General features: G+C 40.6%; 1 protein-coding gene across 1 annotated transcript in view; it reads left to right on the top strand.

The window, feature by feature from the left end:
• LOC121367280 (protein piccolo-like) overlaps positions 1 to 8543 on the top strand; it is a 60275-nt gene extending 51732 nt beyond the window's left edge. Inside the window, exons 5-6 of the mRNA XM_041491393.1 lie at positions 2747 to 5124; positions 8508 to 8543. Coding sequence (XP_041347327.1) covers positions 2747 to 5124; positions 8508 to 8543 — 2414 coding nt within the window. The remainder of the gene's footprint in view (positions 1 to 2746; positions 5125 to 8507) is intronic.
• The last annotated feature ends 5095 nt before the right edge of the window (positions 8544 to 13638 follow it).

Here is a 13638-nt window from a genome sequence, read left to right as displayed (position 1 = left end):
TGAGTGAGTAATTTCGGTACATTTTGTCAGTTGCCTGGTGTTGTTTGTTTGTATTGCTTCGTCATGGTAGAGTCTACTACTCATTTCTCACATTTCGATGCTTGGCATAATTATCAAAATTCATATGAAATATTCATTCATCTTGTCAAAACCAAATTGTGCTAGAACTTCCTGAAAGGCCAGTTGACAACAATATTTAAAAAATAACTATCAATACATTAATATTTTCATCAATTAAAAGGGATTGTGTACGGCAAAGGATGTTGGTAAACAAGTTATCTGCTAAATCTGTCGTATAACATAAACTATAGTCAAGTGGGTGGGGGGTGGGGGGGGTGGCGCGGGACGTAACCCAGTGATAAAGCGTCCGTCTGATGCGCGGTCGGTTTGTGATCGATCCCCGTCGGTGGACCCATTGGGTTGTTTCACGTTTCAGTCAGTGCACCACGACTGGTATATCAAAGGCCGTGGTATGTGATATTCTGTCTGTGGGATGGTGCATATAAAAGATCCCTTGCTACCAATGGAAAAATGTATATGTGAAAATTACCAAAACGTCCGTATTGGTGTAATCTGTGACTGTACTGTGTAATTACTTTACTTAAAGGGACAGTCCTGAATTAGCTGCAATTATTAAGATGTTGCTAATTAACTGTATTTTTAAAGCCTGTAATTACGTATTATTATTATTATTATTATTATTATTATTATTATTATTATTTATTGATGTTTTTTCTGTATATTAAAAGTGTTTCTGGTCGTCCTAGTAGTTGTACTAGGTTAAATTTAATTTTATTTCCTAATATTATTTTTGTTCACACATATCAAATGATTTTGAGACCAAATCCAGTTTGGGCTTTTTTATAAATAATAAGACGATTAAAACACATAACATAAACAATAACGTAGATAAGTGAGCGTTGTCTTCCTAATGCTAGCTATCATGGATTGCAAACATGTCAATATTTACGAGCATTGGATACATGACAAATGTCACAGTGGTTCATGAGAGCGTGTTGTCACATAATCTTGTCAAAATCTTCTCTGTACTCTGTTACAAACAAGAGGCGGGACGCAGCTCAATGGAAAAGCGCTCGCTTGATGGGCGGTCGGTTTAGGATCGATCCCCGTCAGTGGCTTCATTGGGCTATTTATTGTTCCAGCCAGTGCTCCATAACTGGTGTAACAAAGGTCGTGGTATGTACTATCCTGTCTGTGGGATCGTGCATATAAACGATCCCTTGCTGCTAATCGAAAAGAGTAGGCCCATGAATTGGCGACAGCGGGTTTCCTTTCTATATCTGAGTGGTCCTTAACCATATGTCTGACGCCATATAACCGTAAATAAAATGTGTTGAGTGCATCGTTAAATAAAACAGTTCCTTCCCTTCTGTTGCTAACAAATGTGATTATCTTCGATTTTATTCTCTGCTGCCGAGCGTCTGAAATCGTAATGTGGTTTACCCGAGATAGCTAATTACCCAATCAAATCTTTTGTCTTTGATAAAGATTCTTCCTTCTACAGAAGCAACGTAAAAAATGTACTCCATTTTGGAATATTGTAGATATCATTTATAAAGTAGCATCCCCTCTCTAGAAACATTTAACATCCGCCCCTGACCTGTACAATGTGGAATCTGAAAGATATTTTTCTAGCTAGTGTACCACGACTGGCATATCAAAGGCAGTTGGTATGTGCTATCCTGTGTGTTGGATGGTCTATATAAAAGATCTCTTGCTACTAATGGAAAATTGTAGCGGGTGTTCTCTCTCTAAAACTATATGTTAAATATTACCAAATGTTTGACATCCAATAGCCGATAATAAATAAATCAACGTGCTCTAGTGGTGTCGTTAAACAAAAACACATCCTAACGATTGATCCTCAACACTGTCCTATCATAGTATCTGAATCATGTGGTTTATTTTTCTATTCATTTCGCTTAAAATAGAAATGCAATAAAACGCTCTTCCAACTATAAAGTTCAGTTGTTTTGCATTGTGATAACTGTTTGGTCTTTTTTATTTTAATGCATGCCGAGTTTGTTTTATATATTTTTATAAACATTTCATTGCATTGTTAACCTGAGCTGTGCTGTTGCTGCCTTGTATCCAAATACCAAATAATTCCGCATGCTTATTTCAGTTCATTTCTCCAGAGTATGAGCATTTAGAATATATGTAACAGTTAGTAGTTGGCGATGGTACATTTTTATTGTTAGTATTTATAGTCCACTAGTTTCCTCTTTGCGTGCAGTTAGATTTAAAATATAAATTATCTTTTGTATAATTTTAGGGAATATATTTGTTTTTCAAAAATTAATATTAGTTTTATTATCATTTAAGAAAGTATCATTGTTTAAACATATATAATCTTTAGCTTTCTTTTGCCTTTTAAAATTAGATCTTTTTAAAGGATTTTGTTTCAGCCAATTTTAAGTAATTGGTAGCAGTATTTTGTAACATTATTGCATGTGCTAATTTTAAGTACAATTATTAATTAGATCATAATATTTCAAATGTCAGGTAACCTTTGGCTAATTTCTCTAATAAGAAAAGATACCTTATTATAAATCTTTCGTGTGGTTACTGTTTACAAGTTGAATCGTCGGTTCATGTTAGCATGACATTGTTCAAATCCTTTGGCTTGTTCTTCAACATAATATTTTACTTATATAACATGTATATATAACAGAAAGTTTTTTGTTTTTGTTTGCTTTTTAAAAAGGCTAAATACATATTTCAGGAACTGGTGGAGTTTCAACGCTCAGCGACCCAGAAGACTTCTCAGATTTCACGTTTGAAGACTATGACGTAGGGGATTTCGGAAGCAAGCCTGTTCCTCCTCCAACTCTTCCTCCCCCTCCTCCTCCTAACCAAGAGAAGGTGCCAAGCGAAGAGCAATCTCCCGGAGCAGACGCCCCCGAGGAAGGGGAGGGCGGACATAAACTGCGCCGCAAGCACAGACCACGGTCACTGAATCTCACACGTTCTCACAGTCTGACCTCGCCTGAGGATGACAGCGATGGCGGCCAGTCGGCTGAATCGTCTGGACCTGCTGCGGCTCCAGCAAAGAGTCCGGAACATCTGTCTCCCGAGGAGCTGCTTTCACAGACAGTGGACGAACCGTCACTGAGTGAGTCCAAGTCACACAGCGAGGTACACGCACTGGGGCCTCCTGACATGACGAACAAGACAATGAATAGCCCGACTCCACCCAGAAGCCCCAGCTGGAGGGAAGGGTTGGAGAGTCCGCCATTTTCACCTAAGAGAAAAGACTCTTATCCCGGGAAACCTCGCCGTGGTTCTCCCGTGTCGCCGAAAGATAAACGTCTCCATTTTACATATACAGATATATCTCCTCCTTCTAGACAACTTTCTTTAGATGAATTATACGGTGACGGGCAGTGCTCTTCGAAGGATAACTCATTTTTTGGGATGCATATGGCTCAGAAGCCTTCTCCTGTATCGCCAGAAGAGGTCAGAAATACGCTCCTGTCGTCGCTAGGGGAGCCACTGCAATTTGAAATGCCAACACGTGATAAATTGCAGACATTCTCTGCGCCGTGTGTTCAGAATCTGGGAAGCTCCGAGGACGTGTCGATGGATTCCGCCCCAGTAATGGACGTGGCGACGTACGCTGCTACTATAGCAAGCAGCACGGCCAGTCTCACGTCGATGAGCGTTTCGCCAACAAATCTCAGCGTGTCTTCCAGCTACGATTCGGAGCAGGTGTCTCCCGAGTCGATGGGAAGTACGGACTCCTCGCCGGTGTCTCCCGGCTACTACGACAACAGTACTCCAGAGGATATGGAGGACGTGGAGCTTGCGGATCCTTCTACAAAATCCATTGATTATCAAGGAAGTAAGCGACAGAAAGCCCGGCCTCCAACAACAGACTGGTCGCCCGTTATCGACCTGTCTCCCATTCTGGACGTGTCGCCTTCTGTGGAGGAGGCGGAGCAGGAGGACATGCTGGCTAAGCAACTGGAGGAGTTCGAGAGACAGCAGTCGCTCACTGAAGGGTTGGACGTGGACGACGACAACGGTGAAAGTGGAGAGGTCAGCGATAAAAGCGACAAATCCAGCAAAGATTCCAACGAGGAGGAGTCGTTCCAAGGGTTAAAGCGGTACGACATCATGGAAGACATCAGCAGGATCGATGGGTCGGGACTCCACGAGGTGAAAGTCATGGAGTACAATGGGTCCCAGAAAAACATGGATGCAGAGAATGGAAATGTTCTTTTCGAAAGCGAAGATGATGGTGATTCTTTGTTGTTAATCTGCACAAGTGTCGCTCAGCCGCCACTTCCCACGAGTTCCAGTCCGTATTACTCCACCAGCATGGGGCAGCCTCCCAGATATGCGAGTGCTTCTCGGTCCTCTATGATCACGTCGCTACAAACTGAATCTGATACAAACACAGAGTTCAGAAAGATAAACAATGATCTTCAGGACATTCTCAAATCTGGCGCTGTTGACGTGAAACCCATCCCTCCGCCCAAGCCCCGTCGAAAGCTTCCAGACCCGTCATCAGACATGCTGGACACACACTACTCCGAAACAGAGAGAACATTACCATCCATATCAGCCAAAGCTCAAGAAGCGGATTCCATCGACGAGGCGGCCAAATTGTTAGATTCTTCGAAACATCCGGTGGCGGCTACTCATATCCTTCCACGACAGGATTCTGGGGAGAAACGGAAGGCGAAGGACTTGAAAGCGAAGCCTAATCCGCTGCTTATTCAGCACATTGAGACCGAGGAACAGTCTGTATCGCCACATTACAAAATACTCGACTCGCCCCCAACTCCTGAACAGAAAGCCGTGAGGAGGGAGTTTTCAGAGAGTACCTCCGTGTCGCCCTCCTCGTCCCCAGATCGCGATATGTACATGTTCCCATCTCCAGTGACTCCCCCTGATTCAGATTCGTCACCGCCCAAACCCCAGTCTCCGTCGTCACCTGGCACGGATGAGGATGTGGTGGGCAGAATGCCGGTCAGGACTCTGTCGTTCGGCAGCAATCTGAATGGAATAGCTGATGACGTCAAACCTATTGAGGTTTCAGAAGAAATTAGTGAATCTCGTGCCAGCGTCAGAGACAAAATTAAAGCTTTTGAAATGGTAATTATGATAATATTTCATAAACCAAATTATTTTAATTATTATTTTAGTTTATCGTAGTAGCAGTAGTAATTGTTGTGATTATCGTTATAAGGATGACTGATGATGATGATGGTGGTGGTGATGATGATGATGATATTGATGCTGATGATGTTGATGATGATGGTTATGATTATTTTGGTTAATAATAATAATAATATTATTAGCGGCCAGATCTAGCTCAGTCGGTAGAGCGCTCGCCTGAGGTGCTTGCATCGTAGGATCGAACCACCTCGGTGGACCCATTTTCTGATTTTTCCCCGTCGCGACCAGTGCATCGTGGCTGGTTTATCAAATGTTGTGGGGTGTGCAGTCCTGTCTGTGGGGAGGTGCTGTTAATGGGAAACTGTTGCAGGCTTCTTCTAAAGACCTCCAGTCACAAATTACCAAATTATTAAAAATCACCAAATGTTTGACATCTATTAGTCGTTCATTAATAAATTAATATGTTCTTGTGGTTTTAAAATTATTATTAGCAGCAGCAGCAGCAAAGAAGCAGCAGCGTCGTTAGTATTTATTTATTTGTTGTTGTTGTTGTTGATAATATTAGCAGTAATAGTTGTTGTTGTTGTTGTTGTTAATATTAGTAGTAGTAGTTGTTGATGTTGTTGATGTTGTTGTTGTTTTTGAAGTTACGACTGTTGTTATTAGTATTATTAATAGTGTTTGTTTAAAAAAATATTTTGGTAAATTACCAGTTACATACATACATACATACATACACACACGCATACACACACACACACACACACACTCACACACACACACACACACACACACACACACACACACACACACACACACACACACACACACACACACACACATACATACACACATGGCCTTTGAACCGCGTGGTTGTTGGACCGGTACGAATATGGTCGACTAACGATCGTTCTATTTTTGTGGAACGTAGTTGCCCAACAATTGCGGGCGATTGGGTGCCACAGGTTCGGGTCTCGGTAACGGTATGAGGAAATTTGTGAAGGCAACAAAGGATTTTAATATGCCCTGTGCCAGTTCGTCATTGAATATATGTATGTTTACGTCAAAACCCGACATACATACAATAGAGATATTCAAAATATAAAACTGCATACATACATACAATATATAGATATTTATACATCAATACATACATACATACATACATACATACACACACATACACAGATACATACACACATACAAACATAGATATGTATATATACTCTGTCAAAAAAGAAACGTATAGACGAAATATTCATGGAATTATCTCTTTAATTCAAAGTGGTATAATTTCGTTATTTATGATCGTGTTACAGTCAAATTTGACATGAGTATGTGACAATGTTCTTGCTATGGACTGACGGCAGTGGAGGTGTTTTAGTCACCAAACAGCGTCGCACGAGGACGCTGAAATCAGTACCTTGTGTGGCCACCAGCAGCAGCAATCACTGCGCGACGTATTCTTGGCATAGACTGAATTATTCTCTGAATCCGGGCACGTGGAATCCTAGCCCATTTTTCCTGCAGTACATGTGACAGTTGGGGAAGCGTCTGAGGCTCCGGGTCACGCTGGCGTACACGTCTGTCCAGTTCGTCCCATAGATGTTCAATGGGGTTGAGATCTGACGATCTTGGTGGCCATGGCAGCACATTAATGTTCTCATTCTGTAGGAAATCCAGTGTTACACGTGACGTATGCGGCCTGGCATTGTCCTGCTGAAAGAGTTCTCTCTGTCGATCCAAAATGGGAAGCATGTGACAGCGAAGAATTTCATCCCGGTAGCGTACAGCTGTCAGGTTGCCTTGTACGAACACAGGTTCACTTCTGCCGGTATAGGAGATGGCTCCCCACATCATGACACTCCCTCCACCGAATCCGTCAATTTAACATTTATTGCGGCGTCTGTAAACATGTTGTCGTCCATCACGTTGCTGTAGAAGGAAACGTGACTCGTCGCTGAATCATACACGCCGCCAGTTTGAAAGTTCCACCCCTGTACATTCGTGCACCAGCGAACACGTAAATGTCGATGTTGACGTCGTAGGACGGGGCCAACATACGGTCTCCTAGCCCGGAAACCAGCTTCTCGAAGTCGGTTCCGAATGGTTTGTGCAGACACCCTCTCAAACAGGTATGCGTCCAGCTGTGGCAGTTCGGTGACGTAAGTGCAGAACCCGGATGTCGCGATCTTGTGCTGCAGTTGTTATGCGATGTCTTCCACTTCTGGGCCGGTCTTCAGTTGATTGAAACAGCTGGTACCTGTCCCAGAGACGTGAAATGGTGCTCTAATGGACGTCCATGTGGCGTGCGACTGCTGACTGCGATTCACCTAACTAGAGGCGGCCTATTGCAATGTTTCGATTCGGCAGGCTTAGTCTTGGCATCCCGTAACTCCTCTACGTCGAAATGGAAATGAGGCATCATTGCGAGCATTGCAGCTTTAAATACCCATCACTGCCCCAATCTTGTCCCCGAGTTTCACGTGCATTCGCCAAAATCTGACCATTTCACGCCGATTTCCTGCAATTGTCGCACAACGTGCCACAACGTGCGTTAAATTTGTTTTAGGGTACATTTGGGCATGCTGTCCCATTCCAGGAACATTTACAAACATGGTCATTCAGCAACATTGTACAAAAATCGATATTATGTAAAATCAAACACTTTTCTTCTTTCCCTATCACCTATGCGTTTCTTTTTTGACAGAGTATATATATATATATAGAGAGAGAGAGAGAGAGAGAGAGAGAGAGAGAGAGAGAGAGAGAGAGAGAGAGAGAGAGAGAGAGAGTTTGCTGCCGTTGTAACATGTTTCCTATAAACAGTCTTGTCAACTGATCAAACTGGTCAAAGGTCGTAGTATGTACTTTCCTGTCTGTGGGAAATGAATGAATGAATGAATGTTTAACGACACCCCAGCACGAAAAATACATCGGCTATTGGGTGTCAAACTATGGTAATGCAAATAAATAAAGTGATAATCAACATCAATATAAAAATTCAAGACTAAACAAAAACAGTGTAAAGAACTGTGCAAAAACACAAATATCACAGAATTTTACGGATACTGAATTGTACTTAAAACTTTAATTTTGTGCTGTATTGGCCATTCTCAAAGAGAATGTTACACCCCTGCACCACGGTGAGGTTACAGCACACGCAGGGGTGTCTGTGGGAAAGTGCATATAAAAGATCACTTGCTGCATTAGTAAAATGTAGTAGTTTTCCTCAGGTGACTACATGTCAGAATTACTAAATGTTTGACATCCAATAGCCGATGATAGTGGTGTCGTTAACAGAATATAAACTTTAATTTTAATATGTAAGTTCAGTCTTACAATGACATTATCCTCAGGACAATCTCTTCAAAGATATCGGTTACTTGTTCTAAACTAGACAAACAAACAAGCCGAAACAATTTAAATCTTTTAAAGGCGCATATCCAAGTTTTAACTCGTGAAAAGAGACGTTAATTTTGATTAATCTACAAACCTGTAACACATATAGATAATGTTACAGTGGAGTTACTGTAATGTAAGTAATGTGAGTAATGTCTGATTTCAATTATCAAAAACATCTCTAATAGTGACAAATACGCCGTAATGTTTAAAAACATCTCTAATAGTGACAAATACGCCGTAATGTTTAAAAACATCTCTAATAGTGACAAATACGCCGTAATGTTTAACAACTCGTTAATACACTAGTGATTAATTACTGGTAAATTATTTGGGCTGTTATAACGCACGTTTTGGTCGTGTTGGTGTTTGTAGCATTCCTAAATGTACACTAAAACAAAAACGTTTAGCATTTTGGTAAACATGCTTGAATGACAGAAAACTCGTGATTTCAAAGTGAATTCAGATACTGCACCATTAGTCAGTAACAGGGTATTTTCAATACAAAATGAAAAGCGTAACAGCCACATCAGTGAATGTAGGTTGGGGGTCAAAACACAATGCAGTCGTACCAAATTGCTGCATGTGTTTAACTTAGTGTACAGTAGTTGATGAGAGGCAGACCAGGCACGTGTCTCGGGATCTAAAGTAGCTGACTTCAAACTGCAAGTCTACACAGTGAGCATGACGTTTGATTTGTTCACTTCCATCACTGGTAATCGTTTAAAACAGATTGATCTCCATCACAGAAACAGATCAATAAAATGTGTCTTTTGTCAATCCAATCTCGACGTTCCCACTGTGTGACCTCATTTCACGAATTTCTAACTCTACAAATATTCTGTATGCATGTTCTACTGGAACAACAAAACACCATGCATGCACACTATCTATCTATTTGTCTGTCTGTCTGTCTGTTTGCTTGTCTGCCTGCCTGTCTGCCTGCCTGCCTGTTTGCCTGCCATTAAGAATACATATAGGCCTACCAGCCTGGCTATATAAACGTAAAAACACACACCTACATACATATAGACATACACATACACACACACATACACACACACACACACACACACACACACACACACACAGAGAGAGAGGGGGAGGGAGAGAGAGAGAGAAAGAGAGACAGAGACAGAGAGAGAGATACAAACACAGAGGTACAGAGAGAGAGAGAGAGAGAGAGAGAGAGAGAGAGAGAGAGAGAGAGAGAGAGAGAGAGAGAGAGAGAGTAACTAACGAGCTACGAGGAATTATGAATTATCTATCCCGAGTGAATGAATGTTGTAAACCCGAGCTTATGCGAGGGTTTTACAACATTCATTCACGAGGGACAGATAATTAATAACTCCTCGTAGCGAGTTGGTTATTCTCTTTATTACCCATTGTCAATTTTAACTGATTTTTAATGTAACAATTCCTCTGCAGTCTACAACAATGCCATCAGCCAATACGTCATATAATTTTACGCGCATCACATGGCGTAATGTAAGGGACCGTAGTAAAAGTATTTTGAAGCCAAAAGAGACGAAATTTTTCGTTTACGGGGGAGGGGATCAAAGAATCCACTAGGTTCATTTCGTCTCTCTTTTTTTGGAAAAAAAAGGCTTCACCCTCTAAAAATCAAAAAGGAGTTGAAAAACGATGTTTCAACGACGATACCAAAACCGGAAACGGTAGCCATGTGCAGCGCATGTTTTTACAATGTATCTTGACGTTGAACACAGCCGAAATAGGACAGTGTGGCCAAACTATTTCACAAAACAACGACTCAAATCGGTTGTATTTTAATTACAATTGTGTTAATATCTCACCAAATGCTTTCTCAAATTACATGAAATAAAGTGCAGAGACATTAGATATATTAAGGTTGTTTTCGCCATTTTCCTTTGAGTGTATGTATCGCCGTTTTTAAGATTACCTCGAAAGAGTGCCGTTACGGTGAACGCACTCGAGATTTATTAAAACGCTTTGCAGGTATTAGTAACGTAGCCCGTGTTCTGTTTACGGAAATCCCATGAAGCCAAAGTTGCTCTTATTTTAGTCTCTTGGGGGGAGGGGTCTGCATAGAGACTAAATGATTTAGTCTCTTTTGGCTTCATATACTTTTGCTACGGTCCCTAAGTGACGTCATAGCATAACGGTGTTCTTTTTACAGCCAATGCTTACAGTACAAAATATACGACTTTATTATCCATGTGGTTGAACATAACCGAGTTAATAATAATCATACGAAGCACACGTGTAATAACAAGTGTAATGACGTAATTTTGGGAAGCGACGTCATACCATAACGTTACTTCTCCAGTCCTAGCTCAGACTGTGCATTTGAAATATGACGTCATTTCGTCGTCTCCTTCTAGTTGTGGCTGAAATATTTTGAGTTGGGTCTTGTTATTCATAAAGAAAACAACAATAATAATATGGATAATAAAGAAATTATTACACTCGTGTGTGAGTCGTACTGATTTTACGAAACTCTTGTCAGGATTCATGTATTACCCTCGCTCTTGCTCGGGCAACACAAAAATCCTGACACTCATTTCGTAAAATCAGTACGACACACAAGCTCGTATAATAATCTCTATGTATTTGCATTAGAAAATAATTATTTTTATATGCCACTAAAGCCGCTGCTTATGAAAATATACCATTTCATTTTAACGAAACAAATGAGGCAATTTTTTATGTAAATCTTTGTAGATCCTATAACGTATGTGTAATCTTGACTGATTAGTGGAAAAATTTTATGAATGAAAGGGAAGTTCCGGCCATGGCAAGCAACCAACCAACGCCGTGATTTTTAAGCCAGCCAATCAGTGACTGTAGAAGCAATCTGCACACTATGCAGAGATCGAAAAAATATCACCCTGTATATTTGAGCCCATATGGGTAATATATATATATAATTGTGTTTTAAGGCCATATATATATTCACACATATATTAGTGGCATGATCTCGCTCAGTTGGTAGCGAGCCCGCCTGAGATGTTTGGGTCAAAGGACAGAATATCCTCGGTGGACCCATTCTCTAAATGATTTGTTTTATCTCGTCCCAACTAGTGAACCAATGACTGCTATATCAAAGATCTTGGTATGTGGTGTCCTATCTGTAAAACAACCGTGCTTCTAAATTGGATAACGTAGTAGGTTTCGTCTGAAGACCACGCGTCAGAATTACCAAATGTTTGACATCCAATAACGATGACCAATCAATTATCAATGTTCTCTCGTGGTATCTTTAAATAAAAACAAAAACACGCGTCAGAATTACCATAGTTTAACACCTAGTAACGATAATCAATGTTCTTCTAGTGGTAAACAAAACAGAAAACAAACTTTACTTTAGATAATTTCATAGAAAATGACAATAGATGGATACATTACTATTCAGATTGATATTTGATGTTTAGACCCTGCCTGAACGAGTGAGCTATATGTATGTTTTATACTGTGTAACAAGGGGTTCAGTCACAACACTTTAAACGTCTGTATTAATCTATGCTCTCTGGGCATACTGTGTAACACAGGGTCGAGTCTAATCACGTCAAACGTCTGTATTCATCTATGCTCTCTGGGCATACTTTGTAACACGGGGTCGAGTCACAACACCTCAAACGTCTGTATTAATCTATGCTCTCCTGGCTGGGGTACACCGCGTTGTGCACCCTGCGTCTTCAATATTTGCTTCTCGACATTGCGAAGGAAGAAAGGAAATGTTTTATTTAACAACTCACATTGTATTTACGGTTATTTGGCGTGAAAGAGGACACCCGCTGTCGCCACATTTATATGCACCATCCTACAGACAGGATAGTACATACCACGGCCTTTGTTACACCAGTTGTGGAGCACTGGCTGAACGAGAAATAGCCCAATGGGCCCACCGAAGGAAATCGATCCTAGATCGATCGCGCATCAGGCGAGTGCTGTACCACTAAGCTGCGTCCCTCCTTTCTCAACACTGGGAAGAAGACACATAGCTCGGTTGTAAAATGATAACCGGGGATGATAGTTTCGAGTCCCATGTATTCATGGGCGATTGGGTTATTTGTTGTTCCGACCAGCACTCCGCCGTATATTGTGTTTGGGGGATATTGTTTAAAATATCTCTTGCTGAAAGTTGATAGCAAAGTGTGGTGGCAGCGAGGCTGGGGGGGGGGGGGGGGGGGGGGTCGCTTCTCTTCTATTATTTTATAATTACAAACTTTCCGAATTTATACGATTTACTGTATTCTGATTGGCTGACGTCACTAAAAAACCAAGCGTTATCCTTCCATAAACCTCATAAAAATACGTCATCACGGAAGACCAAGATCGAAATAACCGCACAACACCAACAGTCACTACACGTAAACAAAAGTTAATATCAAGGTCACTTTGCGATAGAAAAACACAATACAAATCTGCACATGAAATTGTTTAATTTTTTAAAAAGAAGTTATAATAAAGATATATACACTGTTTTTGTTGATTCAATACTTATTTTTATTTTTAGCGGACAATTTCCAATAGTATGTATACATGTATTCCTACGCTTATTTACAGAACATGGTTGACGGTAAGAACGAAAGAAATAATGTTTGAGTGTTTTAAGGTACACTTCTTGTACTGTTTGTAATTATAAGAACTGTTTCTCATTTTTTTGGAATTTATCGATGTATAAAAGTCACAAATGTAGTATAAAATCGCGTAGAAACAATTCTTATATAGATGAAGAGTTGTATTTACCATCTTTTAAGAGCATAATGTTAACGGCTATTAAACAACGGTTGTATGGCCTCAGACATTCTTCTTAAAACAATTGTGTTTTAAGGCCATATTGTTCAAGGTATAATTTTTCAAAACACAATTCAATAAATAAATGTTTGTCATTTCCATCTTTGATACAGCCACATTAAAAGCTGCTGCTTTGAGCCTGTTACTCAGAAACAAGACTCATCGTGCCATCCTCCCACGATCAGCGTTACTCATCGAACAACCTGCTGTTCACCCGTCATCCCCCGACAATTAAATCGACGCTTCTATAGGCCTACAGTAAAACTGATCAATACCAAATATTACCTGATGCGTGTTGTCCTACGCTGT

Source organism: Gigantopelta aegis, chromosome 3 (assembly GCF_016097555.1).
Source record: "Gigantopelta aegis isolate Gae_Host chromosome 3, Gae_host_genome, whole genome shotgun sequence".
NCBI classification, from domain to species: Eukaryota; Metazoa; Mollusca; class Gastropoda; order Neomphalida; family Peltospiridae; genus Gigantopelta; species Gigantopelta aegis.
The sequence above is the reverse complement of the archived record's forward strand: the minus strand, read 5'-3'. Positions and strand labels throughout refer to the sequence as shown.